At 52.4% G+C, this 25,279-nt stretch overlaps 1 protein-coding gene and 2 long non-coding RNA genes across 6 annotated transcripts in view; 1 reads left to right on the plus strand and 2 right to left on the minus strand.

The window, feature by feature from the left end:
- The window catches only part of NCK2 (NCK adaptor protein 2), a 72,876-nt gene extending 57,366 nt beyond the window's left edge, over positions 1–15,510 (plus strand). For all 4 annotated transcript variants that reach the window (XM_006170856.2, XM_027769241.1, XM_006170858.2 and 1 more), the window contains exon 4: positions 15,182–15,510. In XM_006170856.2, the coding sequence (XP_006170918.1) occupies positions 15,182–15,376 (195 nt within the window). In that variant the 3' untranslated portion in view covers positions 15,377–15,510. The remainder of the gene's footprint in view (positions 1–15,181) is intronic.
- Positions 15,511–18,164: 2,654 nt separating this feature from the next.
- LOC106734141 (uncharacterized) lies at positions 18,165–20,533 on the minus strand. Its single transcript, XR_001369884.2, has 3 exons — positions 20,392–20,533; positions 19,896–20,140; positions 18,165–18,538 (listed from the first exon to the last, which is right to left on the minus strand). It is a non-coding gene; the product is annotated as an uncharacterized LOC106734141 (long non-coding RNA).
- Positions 20,534–20,925: 392 nt separating this feature from the next.
- LOC114006589 (uncharacterized) lies at positions 20,926–22,329 on the minus strand. Its single transcript, XR_003548303.1, has 3 exons — positions 22,259–22,329; positions 21,241–21,349; positions 20,926–21,146 (listed from the first exon to the last, which is right to left on the minus strand). It is a non-coding gene; the product is annotated as an uncharacterized LOC114006589 (long non-coding RNA).
- Positions 22,330–25,279: the final 2,950 nt, after the last annotated feature.

Below are 25,279 nucleotides of genomic sequence, written 5' to 3' on the forward strand. Positions count from 1 at the left end.
TTTCCCGTAGCCCCTTGTAGGAGCCCTAATAGCAAAAACAAGACAGCAACAACAAAAAACTTTAAAAAATAATTTGCCAAGAATGGAATTAAAGTACAAGTTTATTTTGGTACAAAAATTTTGAGATTCATGCACATTTATCTCATAATCTTCCCACCGACTCTGCTCTGGGCTTTACATAAATCTGTCTTGGGTCTGGGGAGTGTTCACTGTGCCGCTTCTCTGGGAGGTGGCAGGGTAAGAGAAGGGGTGTCTGCCGCTCTAGGCGGCCCGCCTCTCCGTGGGAGTGCCCCTTTCTGCTCTGCAGACCCAAACATCATTTTCCCTCCCGGTTTCCCGTCCTGCTCCTGTCCAAGGCCCTGGTGGTTCACTCTGGCTCCGCCCGAGTCGAAGACACGCAGCGTTCCCAGAGAGACTGGCGCCCTGTTTCTGACACGGCCTTTTGTTGGTTGGGTTTTGTTTCTGTAAAGCCTGTCCTGTCGTCCCAAGGTCGTCTCTGCAGGCTGCACCACCACGTTCACCTGGGAGAGGCTTTCAAAGCACTTACGAGCTGAGCTGAAAAGCAGCTGTGGTTCTTGAGCGAGATGAGTTGTGTGTGGAGTGCACTGGCGGTCCGAGGCCACCCGACTGGGGCAGACCCACTTTCAGGGCGAGCACGTCGGGGTTGTATTTAGGTGCACACCGGGCCTGTCTGCAAGACCTAGGCCAGTGTCACACAGGTGGCCTTTCCACGTGGACGTTATGGAAATGCTCACCAGTTTGTAGACTGCTTCTATATGTGGGCAAAGCCCTGAGACAAAGGTGTGCAGATAGCGGCCAGCACATGGTCTAGCAGTTATGTCTCTGGACTCCCACATGGCTAATCACAGTTCAAATCCCGGGCCCACTGGCTTGAAACTCACACCAGGCATGTGTGCTCAAGTTCCCAGAAAGAGAAGATAGAGGAGGAGGGATTGTGGTGGGGCCATCCCCCTGGGGAGTGATTTCTCACTTTCCCTTTCACTGTTTCCTTCTCTCTCGGAGGAGCACACATACCTTAAGGAAAAACCTCTTAAAAAAAGAAAAAACAAAACAGTTTGAAGATAGAACACAGTGATTTTAAGTTTCACTGGTTCTGGTAGCCTGCAATTTCTTTCTTTCTTTGTTTTAATTTTGCTAGGGGACACGTGCTTGGCAGAAAAAGAGAGAAAAAGAGAAACATCACCCCTCACTGGGTCATGGTCATGCCATACTCCCTTCTCCATCCTGTTGGGATTTGAGGCACACATGTACACATGTGTGCTTGTGTGTACACATGCCCAGCATGTTTTTCGAGCAGGCCAGGGTGGGACTCAGTCCAAGTAGTCAGCCATGGGGGAACCAGCTTCCATGTCATGCTATGGGCCTGGCCCCTGTTTATTTTCTTTTTCCATCCAAGATTAGGAGTATGTACTATGTCCTGCGATCGTTGTCCTCTTAAAGGTTAATGGCACAGTAAGTCCACACTGGAGACTCTGGTTGGCTGAGTCAGGATTTAAAACCCCTCTGGAGAGGGCGACTGTGGTCTGCTCTTCCTGAGGCCGAAAGAGGATCTCAGGGTGAAACTGGACCCTGTGCGGGGCCGGCAGCATTGCAGCCGGCCGCTGCCTCAGATGTGCTTGGGCAGGCCCGCTGGCCCGAAAGTTAACGACTTCTGAAATCCGAACTCTCCGATTATCTTTTCAGGCCGCCAGAGTTGATCACTCCTGGCAAGACATCACGTTGAATCGTTCTCGCGCGATGTCAGCCCTGGGCATGGCCCTTGGCGATGTGGCTGGGGCCGCAGAGAATACAGGACAGCGGCACTTTAGCTCTGCCAAGCAGGCCCTTAGAGAAAGCGCTGGGGAGCCGACTCTAACGGACATGACACGCGTGGCCCACGTGCTTCAGGGAAAAGCAGAACTCAGAGTCAGAAAGTATAAGCTCCATTCCACCATGTTGAGGTTAAAGAGACTCCTCAGAAGAGAGAGAGGCTGAAGAAGGCCCGTGGTGGAGCCAGCAGGTGGCGTGGTGGTTAAGGCACTGCGCTCCCACATGGCCTGCTGAGATTCGAGTCCCGGACCGGTTTCTCTGTCCCTTTGGCGAGTGCATGCGCCCTATCACAAATTAAAACAGTAATAATAATAATTAATATCATTAACTTTTTATAAAAAGAGAAAGGGAGAGAAAAGAAGCCCCACCGTGCAGGGTTGTTAGTTCCAGACGTGCTTTCGGCATAGGACTTGTGGAGACGAGGCAAGGCCTTGGAAAGAGGGTGGGTGAGAAACGGTTCTCTGGGGTCGCTGGCTTTCGGGAGGACCCGCTTCCTTCTGCAGAACACGTGCAGGGGGTCGTCACTCTCTGAGTTCAGGGACTGAATCCTTTGCCTCCATTTTCTTGGTCACCTCTCAGATTTCAAATACCCCCCACTCATTTGTCTTACACTCTGAGAGAACAATATAACTTTTTAAAACTACTGAGGTCCTGTTTACTTGGTTCTTATTTTTAATTTTGCCAGAGGTTGTACGTGCCCAGTAGAGGGAGAGGGGACGTGAGACTGCATCTCCACGGGGCACGGTCACGCTGCAGTCCCTTCTCCACTTCCCCTTCCTTTGGGGGGTTTTGAGCACGCACACATGTTCAGTGTGTTCTCAAGCCTCGGGGTGAAGACTCAGACTGTGCCGTTGGCCGTGGGATCCAGTCACTGTAACCACCACGCCACTGGCTGGCCCGCCTCTGTACGTTTTTTAACCATCGTACAGAAGCCTGGCCTCAGTTTTCACATTCTGCCCCACCTTAGAACACCAAGGAACGACATGATCATCTTGACTGGGGGCTTTGATTCCAGGGTGTGCCTGCACTGGCTCTGCCCTCAGTGACAATGGCTTGGTCAAGGCTCCGTGTGGCCCGATGGGTCTTACAGTGACGTGCCATTTTCAGCCATTAGTGTGCATGCTTTGTCCGAGGGCATGTCGTGAGGGGCTCTGTGCGGCTGGTTTCCCGCTGACAGCAGAACTGGGCCAGGCTTGGCACATTTCTCCTTCGTAGCTGGCCGGTCCTCAGCTGTCATCGGCTGCTTCTGAGGATCTGTCCTGGTAGACAGGGACAAATCCCTTTGCTTACTCTTTTCCTGCCATGCACTGCCTGCCTTTATCTTCGTCCCTATTTGTTTTGGCATTTCTTGTGTTAGAGCTGGCGCCCTCAGCCACTGCCAGGCCACCGAGAGCCCTAGGCTCATGGTCTGACACAACGCCCAGGCCTTGTGCTGGGGTGGACAGGTTCCCAGGACTCAGCCTTTCTGCGCACTCAGAGCCAGGCATCTTCATTTGATTTCCTTTTTCTTTCTAGCAATCTGGGGACTTCGAGGTTACCATGGGAAGCCCAACTTAGGAATAAGCACGTTTTTATTTTTATAGTGCATCTTCAAGATGTAGCTCAGTTTTTAAAATATCTGAGTGATTCTGGTATCAATGAACTAGACCCTTGCTTGATGACATTTCTCATTTAAAGATGCTTACTGTTTTGAAGAATAACAATGTTCGCACTCTGGGTCCTGCCTGGGAAGTCTGCTCTCTGGAGGGGACGGCGCGTCCTGTGCCCCTCCGTGCCAGTGAGTGCTGGGAAGTTCAGGATGTTGCGGGGCTCATGCTGGAATGGTTAGGGGATGAACAGGCACCCGGATGCTCTTGGGCACCCTTCCATTTCAACTTCTGTCCGTTTTTCCTCCCTGGCTCTCCTCTCCAGCGGTCGTTTACCCTTTACAGCTAAAGGGGATGCAGTATTGTCTCCTTTCTCCATAGACAATTGTCATGCCCTCTTCTGTGAGCCAGACCTCCTTAAATCTAGGAAACTTAGAAACCCTACCCGCCCTTTGAATGTTCATCATAAATCCCTGAATGCCATGGTGTGGGTAATGGCATGTCCCCCAAGGGTCCATGTGTTGTCATTTGGTTCTTAACATAATGGCAAGAGGGGGTGATGACAGTTGGGGTTTGTTTTTTTTTTTTAATTCAATCAGGACATAATCAAGGATACAAATGGAAAAATAAATGACAAATCAACAGCTTGAAATTATTGGGATGAATAGAAATGTCATCATGCATAGTTTAATCCTAATAAACATATATAATTAAACCAATTTGTGAAACAACCTGCTGCACAACAGAGTTTAGTTAATTTCATAATGAACATGCTCTGTTCTTTCTTTCTTTTTATTTTTTCCATCTGTCAAATGTTTCCTCCCCTTGCACCTCACACCCATCCTCCACCACCTACTCTACCATCCACTCTCCTCCTTACAGTCTCTAGCATTTATACCCATCTCTCTACCATCACATTTTCAAGTCACTCGACCTCTGCCATAGCACTCGGTACAAACTGAGTGGGGATATCCAATGTGTATCTTTCACAGTCTGGCTTACTTCACTCAACATTAAGTCTTCTGTGTTCATCCACTTTCAGTCCAAAGATAAGATCTCAATGTTTCTTATAGCAGAGTAAAAGTCCATAGTGTATATGTGCCACAGTTTCTCAACTCAGTCATCAATTTTTGGACACTTGGTTGGTTCCATGTTTTAGTAATTGTGAATAATACTGTAGTAAACGTGGATGTGCACTGTTCCACAAGTGACAGGTCACAGCAAGGGTGAGGTCTGAAAAGGTGCAGAGCTGGCCAGCGTGACTTACGGTCTAGCACCAGCCAGAGGTTTAGGAGGCTGCTTTCCCCTGTACGGGTTTACATCATATAGAGATCATATTTTCTTTTGCATTTATCATGTCTCTCAGTAATATTTCAATGCTTTTATTATTTTTATTTATTTTTACAAGGTTTATTTTTTTTCCCTATAGGGCATATGTGCTTATTGGATATAAAGACAGAGAGGGGGAAAATGAGATCTCAACCCCCCAGAGGGAATGCCCACACTACAATCCCTTCTCCTCCGTTCTCTTTTTTGGATTTTGGGCACTCACATGTACACGTGCATCCAGCATGATTTTCAAGCCACTAGGTCGGGGACTCAAACTGCTGTTGGCCATGTAGGAGTCCAGTGCCTTAATCACTACACCAAATATATACTGTTTTTTGGTCATGCAATACATTTGTTTCTGATAGTAAAAAACTCTCTTACTAAAGGGAATTTAATGTACATACTGACAAAGATAAGTCAAAGTGCACATTGACTCAGAAAGTCAGTATGTGTTTCACTTGGCTTTTCTTTTTTCAATCCATTAACATTTTTTAGCTAGAAAGTAAAGGAGTTAGAATTCCTTGGTATATCTTTTCAATGATAGTATTTCTTATATAGTTCACAATTTCTAACCCAAACTCTCTTTTTAGGCAGTTTCGTCAATCCAGCTTTCTAAATGTTGATTCTGAAACTTGAGTGTATATCAGAATCCCCTCAAGGCCTTGGGTCTTCGTCCATTCTGTGTCACTAAACAGAAGCACTTGAGCCTGGGTGATTCACAAAGAGTAGAGGGGTTTTGGCTCTCGATGCTGGTGTCCAGAAAGTCTGAGAGCACAGCCGGCAGCAGGCCGGCCTCTGGCGCTGTGACCCAACATGGCTGACGGGAGCAGGAAGCTCAGCAGTGTACAGAGAGAACAACCAGCAGCCAGCCAACCTTTATAACAACCCACTATGGAGGGAATTCGCTCCTTTCCTGAGAGTGAGATCTCTACCTTCCATGGTCAAAATAGCCTCCCTCTTGTAGGTCCCGAGATCTCCCAGCACCATAACATTGGGGACCAAACAACACAGAAGCCCCTGGGGGACCAGCCATTCTCCAAAGCACTGCAACCTATTAAAATAGACTGCTGCATCCCACCTGCAGGCTCCTGTTGAGGAGGCGTGGGGCCCAGTCATTTCCATCTGTAGCTCAGTCTTGGGTAGCGTTGAATGCTACTGGTCCATAGACCACACTTTGAAAACCCCTGGTCCCTAAGATGCATTCTTAATGGTGACTGCATCTTTGCAGCTGTTTACTAAAACACCATTTCTGTGTTAATACTTCATTTCCAACAATTGTAATACTTTATATGGTGAAAATTGTAACTGTCATAAAGTTTGTTGTATAGAACCATTGACAGTTGTTGACTTCATCGCCAGAAGTGTTTTTTGACTATTCACAGCTCGAAAGTAAACTAGCTGTATTTGCCATGTGTTTCTGCTGGAGAATTAGAAAGAGTTTGGTTGGTCAGCAGAGCAGAAGCTGCTTCCAGGTCACCTCAGAAGACAAGGAGCACCTGAGCTCATTCTTCTGCTTTGCTGATGCACTCACCCCCTCGGACCGTGGCTAGGCACCGCGAGCACTAGGTGTTTCCTCAGAAAGGCGTTAGTGTGTGGAGAAAAAGCGCAGGTTACTGCGAACAGCACCTCTAGGCATCTTTCCAGGTTCGGAGCTAACACGTTATTTTCAGTTGTCAGGCTTTTTGCCCAGTACCAAGTAGAAGTTTTAAACCTGGATCTTCATAATATTTCTAACTTTAAACACAGTTAAGTTTAAAGTCAGAAGGATCTGCGAGATCTTCTAGCATGGGCTGTCTGAGAGTTTGCCGTTCATCAGCTGGTTCGTTCCCCCGGTTTACAGGTGGTTCAGAGCCCTTGGAGCCAGACCCTGCCTCGCTGGCCCTGGCGGGCTCTTCAAAACTCACTTTTCATGCCAAGGAAGGGCATGATGTTTACTGGGCCCTGTAGGGAAGATCATAGTCTTAGTGAAAGCTAATTCTCTTTTTTTTCTCTGTGCACTGTGAGAGAAAGAAAGGGAGAACCACCCTTGACAAGGTCTTGTCACCCTGGAGTCCCCTTCTCCAGCCCTCCACTGTGAGAGTTCTGGGCTCTTGCATACCTCGGAACTCTACTTCATTATTATTATCATTGCCGGAGGGCCTGTGTGCAGGAGGGGCAGGGGAAGCGAAAGCACCTCCCAGTGGGTCACAGTCGATCATATCACATTCCTTTCTCCTCCGCTTCTGCATCCAGTCAGGATCCAGAGTCTTTTTCAAGCCACCAGGGTCAGGATTTGAGTTGCAGTTGGCTGTGTGGGATCCAGCTCCCAGCTCGCTATATACAGGGCTTACTGATTGCACTCCAGGGCCAGCCCTGTTGTGTTTTAACAGTACACACACACACACATGCACGCACATACAGAAGTGCGGGTACTTAAAAGCAAGTGAGTAGAGCCGCAGGGCCCCAGGAAGCACACCCCCTGCAGTTCCGGCAGGATCTTCTTGCTTTGGATGTGAAGTGGGTACTGGGGTCTACCAGATGGCTCTGAGAAGGTACCATGGCTGCCTCCCACTTTAAGGAGGCCATGTGGACAGACGGAGGAACATGTCCGTGTGGCTCTGGTTGACACCTAAGGACAGTTCGTTCTTATGTGTGGGCAAGCACCTGGGAGGCTAGCACACCTCTTCCATGACCTGCCTCCCGAGCCCTGCCACAGGGCTGTATCAGGTACCCTTTGAATGCAGTTTTCTGTGTGATTTCTGTCCAGTTGTTTGCATGAGAAATTCCGTGTGAAATAATGACATTTTAGCGTGGAGACGTGCAGTGGGAAAGTACTGGCTCACAAAGTATCTCACCAACATCCCTAGCCTGGGAGAGGCCCGGTGGGGGACCGCTGCACGTCGAGAGGTGGAGGACAGGGGTTCTAGAAGAATATCAACCCGTGTCAGGCACCGGTAGCTTTAATATTCGGAAAGTTTAGGGGTCAGTGTTGTGCGACCCTAGGCCAGAGGTAAGCAAGCTTTTCTGGGTCGGGGCACAAGGGTTCCAGTTTCTCCCTGCCTTTGCGGGATTCGTTGTCTCATGTGAGTGTGTGTGTGTGTGTGTGTGCAGTGGGTGAAGGAGACAAGGGTGGCATGTAAACACAGCGATGCATTACCCGGCCTCAGGTTTGGCACCCAGACAGGTGCGAGGGAGTAGCTTATTGGATGCTGACTTGCGTCGGAACACAACCTTCTAGTCTCAGCCCCTCTTGTGGCTGGCCTTCACTGGGCAGGCGTATTTCTCACCCTCGGGTTTGCATCTTGGTTTGAGGCCTTCACTGGTGTACCCGTGTTTCTCATGGCACTGTCACTAGGCGTTTCTTCAGCACACCCTTTATGGAACGGCAAGAGCTCAGTGGAGGTACACAGTGCCGCCATGGCACCGAGATGCCCATGGAGTTGATGACACAGGAAGTGGCTTGTTGTCGACGAGCTCAGTAACCCCAGGAGTGGGGTCACAGGCACACTGATCTGCCCGCCCTTCTGCCTTCCGGCGCTCAGCTTGGTCACCTTTAAAGTCCCAGCCACCTGAGAGTCCTTGGAGTGTGATGGCATGAGCATAGGTGCCTTGCAAGTGCACGGGAGAAGGCCCATGCAGACCGTTCTCAGCCTGGTAACATGCAGCTTGCCAGGCCCAGCCCCGGCCGGCCCACGTGGGCCTGGGCCTCTCCCATGGAGCCCGGCAACTTCGGTTTAAGCAAGCCCCGAGTGGTTCTGACCCTCAAGTTTGAGAGCCACTGAATTGTCGGACATAAACTTGGCTCAAGCCCTACTGAACACCGTTGTGTGGGATGGTACACAGTGAATGTCATGGCTGATTGTCACTTAGTCACACCAGGTGGGACACTGAAAGGACAGGAACGACAAGGACAGGAACGACAAGGACAGGACTCGATGTCTGTGCTGTAGTGTTTACATTTCACTTTCCTGGGAGGCAGGGAGGGTAACCACATGCACGTCCTCACTTGCGAATGGATTGTAGTGCTCCATTTGTTTAAATATTAAGTTAGATGGGACTTTGGGGGCCGTTCTGTGGTTAATTGATTTTTCTTCATTTTGCAATGTTTATTTTGAAAACGGAAGAGTTGACTCTTTGTCACATGTGGATTGGCTTCAAGTCTAGGGAGTAAATATTTTAGAGATAAATTTATGAGACAATAGGAAATGCCAGGAAGTCTGGTCATGCTTGGGGGTTCAGGACAAGCTGATGTAAAACAAGAGACAAGGGATCAGTTGACAGACGGTGACCTGGGTAGGACAGCGGGTCGGTCCTGATGGACAGAAAGCTGAGTTGGACAACGCGGGAGAGAACAGCCAGAAGGTGGTTTTCTGAGATAAGAACAAAGCATGCTCATCGGTGGGGCCCAGTTTGCCTCCAGTCCTTTGGGTCTCCATTGTTTTAGGTAAACGAACCCCCTCACTGGATAAAAGAAAGTCTTCCCTGTGGGTAAGTACAAGAGAAAAATATCGATTTGCCGAACTAAAAAGAAAGAATGATAGAGCCTTTAATAAGAAACCCACAAGGTGCCCTTTCTAAGGGTGTGGAAGATGCCACATTCTCTGCCGGTGGTCAGAGGTGGGTCCCACGTCCTGTGGGAGGCCAGGTGGTTAAACAAGGGCATTTCTTCTCCCCTCTCGTCTTCAAGTCCAAAGTGAAAGAAGAGGAGACATTTTAAGGTGATTAAAAAAAACCAGGGGTACTTGAGAGCAAAATCCCCATCGTATTTCTCCACAGCCATCGTGTCTAGAACATTATACTAACATGCTTTCGGGGATGAAGTAAGAAATAAAGGATATTAAAGGCTGTTCTCGGCATCCCTCGATGAGAAAGTGATGAATGCATCTGAGCAAAGGAGAGACGTGTCTGATCTGTTTTATAGAAACGCAGAGGTGCTTTGGAGCAGGTACTGAGGCAGCCGATCGGGCTGGTGGAGCTGTAGAAATAGTATCAAAGACTGTGTTCTCTGGGGTTCTTCCCCGAAGGACGCCCTGTGGCAGCAGAAATTGCAGAGAGCCGGAGTGTAGGAATTACCCAAAGCAACGACAGTGAAAGAGGTGGCAGAATCAGAGATGTGTGAGTCAGCATAGTTACTATCTCCAGGTACACAGAACCGCGGGCTTATGGAATTAAATCAGGGTTTTGCACTTAGATTATATTCAAGTTGGAAACCTGACACCTGATTAAAACAGTAATAATAGGGGCCCCAGGAAAGGCTGGTTTTCTCACCACTCGCGCATTCCACTTGGGAACTTACTTTCTAAAATAAGAGTGGAATGAGTGTCACTGTTCTCTAAAGGGCCAGCCTGTAGCTTGCTGGTTAAAGCAGCTGGAGCCCGCATGACTGCCTGTGAGGTTCAAGTCTCGGACCTGGAAGCTTAAGAAACACGCTAAGCATGTGAACGTGCCTGCGAAATGTCAGGAGGAGAATGGAGGAGAGATTGTAGCGTGGCCATCCCCCATGAGGGCAGGGAGGGAAGGCATGATTTTGTAGTCTCCCCAGCAAGCGCATGTGCCCACAGCAAATTAAAAACAAACAAAAAAGATGAGAGTAGTGAAACTATTTCTTACGAGGGATGGCCAGAGACCGAGATAGCAAGTAGTCTAAGGTTAGACAGTTTGAAGACTTAGCCAGTACCCAGGAGAAACTGCGCCAAGGAAGTCCAGTGTCTGGCGAGAGAAGGGACGTGACCGTCAGGCTATGGGAGGAGACTCACAGGTCGGAGGGGAGTAGAGGCAGGTGTCTCGAAGCCTAGTCAGGCGGTCATCCACAGACACGGCAGCAAACGGCGTCTGCGCCCACGAAGTCTGCACTCTCCCTCCCGGGGCCGAGCGGGGCCCCTCCCCTGGCACGGCTGTGCACAGGGACCTCGCGGTGAGCAGAAGCTGGCAGACGCCATGGACGGCAGCATCCAACACGGGAAGGCACTGCGGCTTTCTCTTAGCACTCTTACCTCGCTCCATCGGAGGCAACCCAGCCACTGTGCTGTAAAGACCTTCGAGCCACCCAGCAGAGGCCCCTGCAGGTCTCGGGCCAGCAAACCACCTCGTGAGCAGGGCCATCCCCAGCCAAGCCATCAGATGATCGCCACCTCAGCCAGTGTCTTGACCGCATGTCCCAAAGCATGGCAGGGCCTTCAAGCCTGCGTGGAGTGTGCCGCGTGGTGCTGTCAGCACGCTGCTGCTCACTGAGGCCTGAGCATGGCAGGGCCCCTGTGTCTGACTGCCCACGTCTCTGAAAGCCCAGCCTGGAGAGACAGCAGTGGGACAGCCGATGGAGCGCCCTCCCAGGAGTCACGGTCTCACCCTCGCTGCAGGAGCGTTTGGGTCTGGAGTAGCTCCACCACGGTCAGGTCCAGGGATGGGTGCAGTCCCCACGGCCTGGTCTCTGTCCAACTGTCCTGTCGGGGAGATTGTCCACATGAGCTTGTCTGGAGCCCAAACAGACTCCTCGGGACAGTCAGAAAGGCAGTCGGCGAGTCCGCCACGAACCCTGCCCACCTGGGCTGTCTTCACCGACAGCCTCGCTCACATCTTTCCTTTTTTATTTTTTGGACAGGTTTTTGCTATAGGGCACATGCACTCGCCAGAAAGACAGAGAGATACAGAAAGCGAGAAATCACCCCCTGGGGGGATAGCCACGCCGCAATCACTTCTCTCCGGATCCTGGGCGCACACACACACACGCCTGGTGTGAGTTTAAGCCACCAGGTCTGGGATTTGAACCAGCGACATAGCCATTACGCTGGGAGTCCAGCGACATAGCCATTACGCTAACTGCTGGTCCCGAGCTGAGCGTGTCGTACATTCACCACTACTGCCGTATGTTCCACCAAAACGGTCCATTTTATCCGTCAGTTGAGGAGCGTAAAACCGCAGCCTGGTTCAGGGTTCAGGGCAGCTCGCCCTCCGCCTTTCCCTCAGGCACTGCGCCCTGCAGAGGCCTGAGGTGCACTGGTAGGGTGTTAATCCCAGGGGCTGGAAACGCACATAACAAGGCCTTGAGGGAAATGAGCCCTCAGGAAAGGGTTGATGGTTTATACTTTGAGGGCTCCCTCTTCAGAAAGTTCAAAGGAAAGGCTAAGATGAAAAACTTCAAGGATTCCGAGTTTTGGGATACCGAAATAAACTCATACTTTGAAGCTTTGGTAGCCCGCTGGGACTGTTGCACCCGAGTGTCATGAGACAAGCCGGCCGCCTCTCCTCACCTGAGACTACGCCATTGGTGACAGCGACCTCCTGTCGGGCAGTGCCTGTGTGGGTTTACATCCTAAACTGCACGTGACAACGCCACGGCTGGCGTCCCCCCATCTCGCTCCGTCCATGGGAACACTGATGACCTGGAGCGGCCACGTGATTACACAGAGTGGGTTTGTGTTGCTTAACATTTGACGTGGACGGGACCAGCAGTGGCACAGTGGTTACGCCGCTAGACCCCAACGTGGTCAATTGTTGGTCTTGTCCCGGACTCGGCGGCTTAAATCTGGCACCGGGTACCTGAGAGGAGAATGGAGGAGAAGGGATTGGGGCATGGCCGCCCCCCTTGGGGGGTGATTTCTTGCCTTCTGCCTCTCTGTCTACCTCTGTCTCCCCAGCGAGCACACATGCCCCATAGCAAAAACTTCTCTGTTAAGAAGAGTCTGCCATGGACAGGGCTGGCTGCCACAGCCACTTAGCCGGGCTGGTCCAGGGGCCACTGGAGTGATGGTCAGGTCTGTCTCCCACACCTGCTAGCCCTCTGGTGGCCATGACTCCGAAAACATCCGTAGCTAAGGCCTAGTCTAGATTACGAGATTCTGCCACCGCTCCTGAAGTCTCACCTGGAGCATTTCTGGGGCTCCTGGGGGCAGTAGGCCCGGGGGTTAGCAAGGAGAGAAGATGGGGTTTTCCCCACAGGGCTGCTCTGGGCTGAGGGACACAGACAAGCCAAGTATGGGGTCCCTTCATTCCTCAGGGCTAGCAGCTATGGGTGGTGGGTGACCCTGCTGCTCTGTGCGTGGCATTTTCTCAGACCCCGTTCCCCGTGTTGCCGTCGGTGTAGACGGAGTTACTCGCTGGGCTGCAGGATTTGCACACTTGTTAGCTCGTCATTGGGCTACTCCACACTCCGTGTGAGAGGCGGCGGCCTGGGCACTTGTTCCAGTAAGTGAGTCTGGGGGTCCTGTTCGGAGGGCCGCGTGGCGGGGGCAGTGCGGCCGGACCCTCAGCTGCTCGGTCCCTGGTTCGGGAACCGGGAAGGAGCTGGGCCGGGCAGCGTCCTGCACGGGCAGTGTCAGCGCCACGCTGCCCGCAAGCTGAAGCTGGGGCTCGCCTTGTTTGGAGCCAGCGAGGCTGCTTTTCTTTCTTCCTTTCTTTTTCTTTTTCTTCTCTCTCTCTTTTTTTTTTTTTTTTTTTTCTTTGGTTTGTGGCTTGCCAGAGAGAGAGAAAGTGGCTTGCAAGAGAGGAAGAAAGGGAAAAATCCTTAACAGGAGGTAGCCACACTGCAATCCCTTCTCCTCTTGGGATTTTGGGTGCACACCCACTCGCCTAGTGTGTTTTCCAAGCCTCTGGGTCTGGTACTCAAACCGTGCAGTTTGCTATGTGTGATCCAGCCGCCTTAGGCTCCATGCCACGTGCTTACCCCCAAAGAGGCTTCTTATGGGTACACCCTTTTTAAAAAAGAACAAAAAAACCCCAAAAAAAACAAAACACCTTTTTTTATTATTATTGGTATTATTTTTAAGTTTGCTGTAGGGTACATGTGCTCACCAGAGAGAGACAGAGAGAGGGAAGGTGAGAAAGCAGGTCTCTAGGTCTGAGATTCACACTGCAGTCCACGTGGGAGTCCAGTGCCTTAACCACCATGCCACCTGCTGGCCCCAAGGGTACGCACTTTGTTTTCATCTTTAAGTGTATTGAAACCCCGCTCCCGCCCTGCACACACTCCGCTCGCTCTCAGCCCCGCACGCCCTGCCCTCCTTGGAGGACGTCGTCTGTTTGCAGCTGCGTCCTCCTCTCTTTCCTGTCCTGCACCGCACCGTCATGGTGGAGCTCGTGACCTTTGCGTGTACACACACATGTCCAGGCCGTGGCCTGCCAGGCCTGCAGTCAGTGTTCAGAAGTTTTTTGCTTAAGGTTTATTTCAGGAGGAAGTGGAGGAGGAAGGGAAAGACAGGGACGAACAGGCACTCGGGACAGAGTCTGCACAGCTCTACCCGTCCCCTAGACCTGCAGCCAGGCAGGCTCCCAGGCACACCCGGTGTCGGGGAGCCCCGGAAGGTGGCCCCAGGGCCTTTCCACTTCTCTCTCAGTATTCAGTATTAAATAGCTTGGAACTAGAAAATGTGTGTTGGCTTCATTTCTTTTCTTTTTTTTCTTTCCCCCCCACCCCACCCCAGAGAGGTTTTTGATATAGGACACATGTTCACCACAGAGACAGAGAGAGACAGAAAGCGAGAAGTCACCCCCAACCCCCGGGCGAACGTCCATGCCACAATCCCTTCTCCTCTATTTTCTTCTTGGGATCTTGGGCATGCGCCTGATAAGAGTTTCAAGCCTCCAGGCCTGAGACTCGAACCACGGTCGACTACGTGGGAGTCCAGCGAAGTACCATTACCCTATCTTCTGGTCCTGGCTTCGTTGGTAATAGTAGTAGACATCGGTTGATTTCATGTTTCTAGCTGCAGCCTGCATGCAAACCACTTTTAGTCAACTCCCAGTTTATCAGAAATAGTTTGGGAAATTAAACACTCACGTTTCTTAAGCATCCAGGTTAAATGTGGTTGTCAGACATTCCACAATAAATTTCCACTTTTCAAATAACTGAAATTAACACTGAACCCGTGTGCTGTAGTTTGGATATGGGTTCTCCCCCAAGGGTACGTGGGTCAGAATTTGGTCCCTGATGTCATGACATCGGCAGGTGCTGAGGCCTTTACCAGAGAGCTGTCTTCAGTGTGGGCAGCACCATCGGTCAGCTGGGGACATGGAAGGGACGAACAAGGGCAAGTGTTTCCTTCCTCTCGCCCACCCCCCATGTGGCTGCTGAGCCCTGGTCTGTCCTCCATGCTACGTGGTGACATAGCAGCAGAGGCCAGCAGGTGCCAGCCTCATGTCCTGGGACTCTGCAGCCACCCAGATCGTGAGCAGATAAAGCTCTGTTCTCTGTAAGTCACCCGGTCTCAGGCACTCCTGTTGGGCAGCACGGTCAGGCACCGTGTGGACGCAGGATCTAATTCTTCTGCAACCCATGTCAGAACCTGGGGCTCCCCCTGGGTGACCATCGGATGCCATTGGAGATGGTAAGACAGCCCCGGCCGGATCTGCAGAGCCCGGTGGGAGATGCCGAGGCCACCCCGAGGCAGGCAGCAGGCGTGTGGTCACGCCGTCGCAGCCGCGGCCCGGAGCTAGCGCGCACTAACCGTGTTCTCTCCCCGCAGCCCAGCGACTTCTCCGTGTCCCTCAAGGCGGCAGGGAAGAACAAACACTTCAAGGTGCAGCTCGTGGACGACGTCTACTGCATCGGGCAGCGGCGGTTCCACACCATGGACGAGCTGGTGGAGCACTACCGGAAGGCGCCCATCTTCACCAGCGAGCACGGGGAGAAGCTCTACCTCGTCAGAGCCCTGCAGTGAGCCACGCCCGCGGCCCCCAGCGCCAGGCCTCGTGCCACGCTCGCCTCCCCGGAGCCCAGTGGCTCGCCCGCAGCTGCAGCCGGCTCCCTGGCTCCCTGCAGAGGCTCTTCTCTGGTGGCGGTTCGGCCCAATCTGCCTCTTTCGCCTGGTCTGCCTGTTGGGTCAGGTTGCCCTGTCGGTTTGTTTCCCATTTACCATCCAGGCCCTCACATCCATGCTCCAGCCCACCCGCCTCCCGGCCGGTTAGAGACCCCGGGTTCAAGGGGCGAGCCTGTCCACCTCGTTCCTTGTCATTTGGGAATGGCGTCGGTCTGATCAGACGGCTCGTGCTGGCAGAGCCCCTCCTGAGAAGACACAGCCTGGGCAGATCGCACGGCAGCCGCGGGGAGGCCAGTGGACTGAGCACGCCGGACCGGCTGGCGCGGCCCACGGGCGGCTGTTACCCGATCCCCGCAGCCCTGGTCCCTCGTCCTGTGCCCTGCGTGGCTCCCAGGCTGCGGGAAGCCCGCGCGTCGGCAGATAGCAATACTGGGCCCGCCGGTGAGATGGCCGCGGGCAGCTGCCCAGTGCCTTCGGGCTGTGCTTGCAATAAAGAGAATTTCCTCCGAGGCAGAGGGAACAGTGACTCCGGAAGGCAGGAGTTTTGGTAATTTACCCCAGACGTGCCATCCACATAGTGCTTTTTCCTCTCGCCCTTCAGCTTGTTTGAATTTCACGATTATGTATTTAATTCTCCAGGTAATATGTATCTGTAGCCATTTGTTGACACTAATGCGGATGATTAAGGAAAACAGCTGGTCTTTGGGGAAGGGGAGCTACCAACTTTCTACACACACACGCTCACACACACACACACACTCACACTCACTATATATATATGTTTATATATATATATAATTTGCTTTACAGGGATATTTTTCAGGGTTTACAAAAGAATATGTGATTGGAAGTAAGAGACACACAGAATGTTTATGAAGAAATTGCGTTTTCTTTTTCTTTCCATTTGAACTTCTTTATAGTTTAAATATACAAGTCTCGAGGTGGCACATCCTTACAATTGAAGAAGGGGTCTTGAGATCCCCTAAACTTGCATACCCAGTTTTTTGGATATTGTAATAAAAAAAGAAAAGTATTATGGCAAGACTCCGTGTGGATTTCTCTCCGGGAAAACTGACCCATTGCAGGAGAGTGGTTTCTGCAGTGTTTACTGATCACTCCTCGCTGAAAGGGAAACATTCGCAGGAAGGAATTTAACAGGGTTATTACTGTGTCTGTATTTCTGCCACCACATTTTTCTATGCTGACATAATAAGTTTGAGTCAGTGAAACTCCAAGAGAACCCAGCATCTCAAGCTTGGTCTAAACTTTACTCTTTTTAGAAGTTTTTTTTTTATATATTTACTTTTTCCCATATGAGAGAGAGACAGGCACCCTCAGCAGTGTCCCCACACCACAGCCCTCCCACCCGTGTCAGCCACCTGGGTCCTGGGCACGTGGACCTGGTGTGCTGGGGAAGGGGGGGGGGGCCAGGACGTGAGCCCAGGACCTTTCCTGTGTGGGCACAGTTGTGTTATCACTGACCACTACTTGGCCCCTCAACTTTACTATTTGGAAACTGTTAAAAAATGAGGGGCCAGCAGATGGTGTAATGGTTATGTTGCTAGACTCCCTCATGGCTGACCATGGTTCGAGTCCTGGACTCAGTGATTTGCAACTCATACAGGGTGTGTGCGTGCGTGCCCAGGATCCCGAGAGGAGAATGGAAGAGAAGGGATTGCAGTGTGGCCACCCCCTGGGGGAGGGGGTGATTTCTCACTTTCTGTCTCTCTCTCTCTCTCTCTCTGGTGAGCATGCATGCCCTATGCAGAAATCTCTCTCAAAAAAAAAGTTCAGGCCAGCAGGTGGCATGGATGTTAAGGTGGCTGGGTCCCACATGGCCGGCTGCATGGTTCAAATCCCAGACTCTGCAGGTTAAGAAACAAGCCGGGTCCATGTGCGTGCCTGCCCAAAATCCTGAGAGGAGAATGGAGGAGAAAAGATTGTGATGCGATCGTCCTCCCTTGGGGGGTGATGTCTCACGTTCCCTCTGTGTCTCTCTGTCTCTCCGGCGAGTGTGCACACCCTATAGCAAACTAAAAGAAAAGCTCACAGATCAGCTGTCGGCCCCATGAGCTGTGCTCCTGTCTGCTGCCGCCTTTGGCTCAACAGGAAATTGAGCAGCCACAGCGTGCCACACCCCAGGGCTGTGGAGTCGCAGAACACGGTGCGCGCCCCACGGCTGGTCTCACCAGGGCACCTGGAGTCCTGACCTGATGCAGTGCCAGGCACGGTGCCCTCGCTCGTTCCTTGTCACAGCCACCCGAGGCGGGTCCTGCATCATCTCCATTTAGCAGATGGAGAAGGTGGGCCTGCAGGAGAAACACAAGCGCTCCTGTCTGCGTGCTGGGGCAGGCTGAGCCCACGGCCGCCCGGAGCCGGGCCCCTCCTGCGCAGCCCACGGAGTTCCCGGGAAGCCAGGCAGTGTGCACTGACTCCCCCTGTGTCCTGGGAGTCAGCATAGCTTTTTGTAGCTTCTGACAATACGTTGGAAGTTTGGCGTCAGGCACCCGAGCTGGGGGAAGCCAGTCGTACCTTAGAACACGCGGGGTCTCGGAAAGTTCAAAGAAATGCATTCTGTGAAAAAGCTGCATGGATCTCAATTTATTTATTTATTTATTTATTTATTTATTTATTTATTTGCAACGAAATGAACTCACTGTAATTCCATGTGCCAATGAGCTGTTCGGAGTCCCTCCCACCGCACACCCATCTGTGCCTTGTCCCCGGGGAAAGCAATCCCGCCAGCCCCCTGTCGTTCTGCCGCGTGTTGCATCTGACCGTACGCTCGAGTCCCTGTCGGAACCGGAGCCCCGGGCTGAGAGGCCTCGGTTTACGCATGGTGATTGGGGGAGAAAAGGACTTTGGGAGGACAGACAATGGTTAAAGGTTGGGCTTCAGGAACTTCCTGAAGGCTCGCAGTTGTAGTTGAAGGCTGTTTGCAGTCAGGTTGTCACCAGCGTCCTTGCCGTCTGGAGTGCATCACGGTGTCTCCTGCTATGGAACCAGCGGCCCGGGCCGTCCTGACACAGTGGGCAGGGAAGGGGGATGGGCAGCGCCAGGAGCCTGGAGGGAGGGCAGAGGGTAAGGCGGGATCTCCCATGGCCGGGATGGGGCTGCCCTTGCGTGGGCAGGTGGCACTGATGCCATCAGCCTTCCTGCACGTCCGCGCAGCTCCGGGCAGACCTCGCTGTCCCCTTGCCTCTGCACAGACAGCAAGGACAGCAATGGCCACTGACCCCATCCTCGGAGACGTGGCTTGCTCGTGTGCGTTTAACATGTCCGCATCTTACACACGTGCCGTGAGATCCCTCAGAGTCACACACTGCCCCGCTGTGCCCTTGGGTCCCCAGGGGGCTGCAGCCACCCATCCTCTTCCCCAAGAGCCACCAGCCCAGTTGGAATCTAACTCCCCAAACTCGACTCTTCCAGAGAGAATGCCTCCGTACCAGGCCCCTCCGCCTTTGGCCTCCAGGTGGAGCCTGGTTGGAAGCCCTGTTCTCTGCCTTCCCGCTGCCAATGCCAGAATCCTCAAATAGCATCTTGGGACTTGCACTCAGATCCAAATAGAACTGACAAGTTTGGAAGTATTTTAAAATCCTTTTCAGTAAGCATGGGTGTAGTTTGGGCCCTTTCTCCCTAGAACCCACCACCGTCCGTGTTCAGACGTGATGGCATGAGTCACGTGGTCGCTTCGGTTCTAACACCTTGCACGTGCCGGCTGCCCTGTCAGGCCACGTAGGAGCCTTAGTCTACGGTGGCACTATGCCGTCCTCAGCCCCATGGTCTCTGCAGGTTGCCCGGCCCCTCCAAATGCTCTTTTTTTTTTTTTTGGAGAAGTTTTTGCTATAGGGCGCATACGCTCTCCAGACAGAGAGAGACAGCGAGAAATAACCCCCCAGGGTGGATGGCCACGCTGCAATCCCTTCTCCTCCATTCTCCTCTCGGGATCTTGGGCACACACACACACACATGCCTGATGTGAGTTTAAGCCTCCAGGTCCGGGACTCGAACCGTGGTCAATTACGTGGGATTCCAGCCTCAGCCATTACGCTAACTGCTGGTCCCTCCTCCAAATGCTCTGGAGCAAAGGGGCAGCCGTCCACCTCCATAGTCCCCAGGGTAGTGCATGCTCACTAGGTGGGTCAGGCAAAAGGGCTTTGCATGCAGCGCTGAGCTGTCACCGGCGCAGGAGGGCTGCCGTGCACGTCCCTGGTTTGCCGGGACTCATCACTGCCTTGCCGTTAGCCGTGGGCTTCCTCAGGGAACCCCGCTGAGGAGCAGAGTCCTTGCCCGCTGTCTTAGGGCCAGTCCTCCCTGCTCTTCAGAACTGAGCCACCTCACGTGTTTGCAGAGGGGTGGCCTCAACACCCCCTCATGGCCACGCTCAGCGCTCGCCTTCCTACGGGTGGCTCATACTCACATCCGTCAAAATGAGCCTCTTCCAGCAGAAAGCATCTTTGTTCTTCCTTTGCGGGGGCTGTGGGTGAGGAGGAAGCCTTCGCAGCCTGCGTCTGACAGCACCGCGGCCCTCGGTGTTGAGCAAGGGTTGAAGAAGCCCCCGGTACCCGTGCCCTTCTGGGCTGGGGCGCTCCCACTGCGCTGAGGCTCCATGCTGTTCCGCTCAGACGTAGGGGCTTATAGTCCCAGCCATGAGAAAGCCGGAGCCTGGTGGCACAGTGGTAATAACGGCCCCTGTGGGAAGGTCCTGGGTTCACGTCGCAGGACCCCCTGACAGTCCCACACGTGGACCCGTGATCCGGGCCAGCAGGTGGAGCGGGCCATGGAGCAAGCACCCTGTCGTGGGTCTTTTATCTCCCTCCTTGGCCTCCCTCCCTCCCTCCTCCCATCCCTCTCCTTCTGTCTCTCGTAGAAGAAGTAAGTCCATTTTAAATCTTAAACAACGAGAGAAAACGTACTCTGTCAGACCACGCTCCTCCAGTGTTCGGACTGCGAACTGCAGGGGTCAGGGTCAGGGGCTGTCTGCATCTGTCCGAGTTCAGGAGGCTCCAGCGCTGTGGCTTGGCCTCTGCTGTCCCGGCCCACTTGGACCCTGTGGGGAAGTCTGTTCCCACGCCCTTGTTTTCTCAACAGTTCTTATCTGCCCAGCCCCCCTCTGGCTTCCCCATAGCACAGCCACCCGCCACCCCGGCTCACAGGGACGAGCGGTAAGGATCTGTTGCTGGAGGGTCCTGCTACTCGTGCCAGGTTTTTAATGAAGATGGATGTGTCCTCGCTGGTGTAAGCCACCCTCTGCAGCCCATGCCTGGCCACCACTCAGCTAGGTGACCAGGTCCCGAGCCCCAGGGCCCTGTACCTGAACCTGAGTTCCTGCTGGTGGGGCGGGCATGTGGCCTTCTAAGGTTAGGTCATGGCCCGAGGGAATCCCAGGTCCCGAGCGCCCACCAGCACCTATAAAGCAGGCTCTGCCCTCCAGTGGCACCCACCTCAGGTCCAAGCCTGGGCTCCGGCCCTCCCCAGAGTGTGACCTCAAGCAAGTGCCACCCCTCTGAGCTTAGCGTCCCAGAGCACAGCGCTGGGCAGAGCTGCGATTTTGCACGGCCTCTGAGCCTGACGCAGAGTTGGCAGGCAGGATTATACATTCAGATAGGGTGGACTGCTTTACATAATGATGCAACATGCTTAGAGCCTTCTGTACGCCTCGTTAGATGAGCTAAATGAAAGGAAAAAACTGGTCAACGTGTGAAGTTGCTTTCTAAATGAGGCCCATAGTGAATAATCAGCCGTTCCAGGCCACATCTGCTTACGATGCCATAGACACTGTCTGCAAAGCCTTCCCTGGACTCCATCTGGGCGCACGTGGACCCCGGGTGCCGGCCATATCTCTGCAAGTGCTGAGGGGCTCCCATGCAGTGCCTGAGCGGAGAAAGCACGTCATTTGGAGACATTTTTACTCTTGTCACACTTTTTATGGTTATTTACTCATTCAATGAGAGAGCGAGAAGCCCCGCCCGATAGCCTTCCCCGCTCGTAGGTTAGACCTGCACCAGGTCTGCCCAGGGAGGTCGTGAGACGCGACCCCAGGACCTTGCCCGTGTGAGTCCAGTGGCATTACTACGGCACCACCACACTCCTTAATGCAGCTTAAGGTTTCTACAGGGGATATAAATGATCTGAATGAAAAATGCGTAGAAAAATATCATATAGTTTAAATTGCACGCAATCAAATTGGCTGGATCAAAATAGATCCTCAAATTATACTGGTTTCAAAAAAAAATATCTAGGAGGAAGGTTTTTGCTTTGGACTTTGCTTGCTTTCCTGGGGGCGGGGGGGCGGTATTAGGAAATAATTTTCTCTTCAGTCACTGTTTCACCAAAGACGCCTGTGAGGCTGATCAGCGTATTCAAAAATTAACAGCAGATTGGATGTTCATAATGTCTGAAACTCGCTCATAATGTAGGTAATACAGAAAACAGTTCTTCTCGAGCTGACCCTGTAGCCTAATGGTTAAGGGAGCCAGATTCCACCTGGTCAGCCATGGTTCGAATCCTGGGCCTGACAGCTTGCAGAACACACCGGGCCAGTGTGTGTACCTGTCCCGAATCCCAGCAGGAGGGAGAAATGGGGGAGAAGGGCTTGCAGCATGACTCTGCCCCACTGGGGAGTACTTTCTTCCTCTCTTTCTGACAAGAGCATGCATCTCTAGCAACTAAAAATATACGTAAGAAAATTCCTTGAGAATGTCCGGAATGAAGTCTCCCTGGACAGCCGTATTAGTATTGGAGCCAGGCCCCCTTTTCTGCCCCCCCCCCCGTGGTACTTACCAACTTCTTACATATTGGCTATTTCCCATGCACCATGTCGTTACTTACTGTCACACACACAGCTGCGACGAAGTTCCACGGGGCGACAATATTTGTTTTGTAAACTGCTGCAACTTAAATAGAACAGCGATTGGCAACTATTAGGTGCTCAGTAAATATTTGCTTAGTAGCAGCGAGTGCATCCGCCTGAGGGAACAGTGTGTTTCCGTCCCTCCAGACCTGAGAACGTCTAGCGCTGCCCTTGCAAAAGGACGCTTGCTGGGCCTCATATGGTCCATGGGCCACATTTTTGTCTTGCAAAATCCTAGATGGTGTCTCATTATTATTCTTGTTGTTTTATTTTTTATTTTTTTAGAGAGATTTTTGTACTAGAGTGCCTGTGCTCACTCACCGGAGAGACAGAGAAAAACAGAAAGTAAGAAGTCACCCCCTGGGGGGATGACCATGACGCAATCCCTTCTCTTCCATTCTCCTCTTGGGATTTTGGGATTTGAGGCAAACACACATGCACACACACCGGGTGTGAGTCGTAAGCTGCTGGGTCCAGGACTCAAACCATGGTAGGCTATATGGGAGTCCAGCGATGTAACCATTACTCCATCTCCTGGCCCCTTTTTTTGTTTTTCTAGAAAGATTTTTTGTGCATGTGCTCACAGGAGAAACAGAGAGAGAAAGTGAGAAATCACTCCACTCCCTAAGAGGGATGGCTGTACCGCAATTCCTTCTCCTCCATTCTCCTCTCGGGATTTTGAGCACGTGAACCCAGCATGAGTTTCAAGTTGCCAGGTACAGGACTCAAACCACAGTCAGCCATACCGAAGTCCAGTGCCTTAACCACCACGCCACCTGCTGGTCCCAAATCAGTACTACATCTGTCAGGATGCTGTGGCTCTCGGCCTCCCTTGGTCAGAAGCTGCCTACATCATGTGTGTCTAGTTTCCCTTTCGGCACTCCTACTGCCCCCCCCCCAACACACACACACAACTCCCTCCAACCCCAGCACCGTCTTCCCCATCATGTCCTCGCCCACCACTCAATCCCCAGTTGTTTCCTGTCCTCGACTGCCAGGAGTTTAGCAGATTTCATATTGCATTCTGTTAGAATACATAGTGTATGTGTCAGGGGAAGCATCTTTTTTTTTTTTTTGGAGAGATTTTCGCTATAGGGAGCGTGTGCTCACCAGACAGACAGAGAGAGACAGAGAGACAGAAAGCGAGAAATCACCCCCCAGGGGGGATGGCCACACCACAATCCCTTCTCCTCCATTCTCCTCTCGGGATCTTGGGCACGCACACACACGCGCCCGGCGTGAGTTTTAAGCCACCGGGTCCAGGACGCAAACCGCAGTCGACTATGTGCGAGTCCAGCGACATAGCCATTACGCCAACTGTTGGTTCCGGGGGGGGGGGCATTTTTTAGACAAAATCTCTCTCATGATCCTCTGGCCTCAGTCTCCTAAGTAGCTGGGACCGCAGACATGCACAGCGTTTTAGGGCTGTGGGATTCAAACCTGGACCTCCCATGTGGCTTCAGGCTGCCCAGCAATGGCATCCAGCCTGTTGCTATGGCTGGATCCTAAACAATAACCTTGAACTACACAGACTTCCTGTGACGTATTCCCTCAGCAGTCTCGCCTTTCTGTATTCTGCCTTTTCTTTTTTTAAAAGGTTTTTGCCACAGGGTGTGTGTGCTTAGTGGAGAGAGACACAGAGAAGGAAAGTGAAAAATCACCCCCGGGGGGATGGCCGTGCCACAGTCCCTTCTCATTCTCCCCGGGGATTTTGGGCACACACACAGGCCTGGCATGGTTTTCAAGCTACCAGGTCCAGGACTTGAGCTGTGGTTGGCCATGTGGGAGTTCAGCACCTTAAACACCACACTACTGCTCCCCCTGCTTTTTGTTTAAACTTTGTTTTTATTCATAAGAGAGAGTGTGTGTGCACACACGTGAGAGATAGGCTCCCCTGAGAGGTTCTTCTCATACCACGATCCCCCTCGTCAGGGTCTTGGGCATGCGCGTGCCTTGCAGTGTCATTTCAGGGTGATGGAGACTCCGAACCATGGTCAGCCACGTGCCCTCCAGCATGGCAGCTCGGTTAGCTACTGGCTGCACACCAGGCCGGGCCTGAACTGCTGCTTTCACCTTGTCACTTACCTGCCATCTCAGAGGCTCCTGGGGCTCCTCCTGCACCCTGGGGGACGAAATCCAGATTCTGAACAGACCGCCCCTACAGACTCCCTGCTCATGTGCCCAACTGCTCTTCGAGCCTCGGCTTCCCGCATCTGCTTACAGGGAACCGAGCTCTCCCGATTCCACACAGGCCGTCTCACGCCCCTCCTGGCACGTCCTCTGTGTGCCAGCCCTGCGCCAGCCCCCCAGCTCCCTGTCTGGGCCTCCGCTCTCCCATCCGAGGTCCCAAGCTCTAGTGGGACCATATCACATTGCCACTTTATATTTTTCATCAAAAATAATGGAATATTGGCAGTAGCATGATTTAACCTACAAAGTTCTCATTACTGCCCTCCCTTAACACAGTAGGTGCTTAACACATATTTGTTGATTAACAACGGGAGAGGGAGAGAACCTATAACCAGCAGCGATCTCTCTGGCTTAGCGTTCACCCTAAACCGCTTGAAAATGCTGGAAAGGCTAGACTTAACCAACCATTGGCTTAAAAAGGGAATTCTGCATCTCCGTGGGACTCTGGTTAACCTGGTTAGCACACACAGCCTTGGAGGGGACAGCCACTTCCTGTGTCTCTATCTCTAATTAGGACCACGTGTTGGGCCAGGCCCCTAATGTGAGGGTAGGCTCTGTGCAGAGGAGCTGGATTCCACACGGCTGACCAGGACTCGTGTCCCAGCCCAGGCTGCTTGGAGACAACCTGACAGATGTCTGAATCCTGATGGGATGAAAACTTAAAGCAAAAGAGTTGTAGTGTGACCCGTCCCCTCTAGGAGCTCTCTTTCTATCATGCACACATGTGCATGCCCTCTGGCGCACTGGCTCCCGTCCCCACC

Source organism: Tupaia chinensis, unplaced genomic scaffold, assembly GCF_000334495.1.
Source record: "Tupaia chinensis unplaced genomic scaffold, TupChi_1.0 Scaffold149090_1, whole genome shotgun sequence".
Taxonomy (NCBI): Eukaryota; Metazoa; Chordata; class Mammalia; order Scandentia; family Tupaiidae; genus Tupaia; species Tupaia belangeri.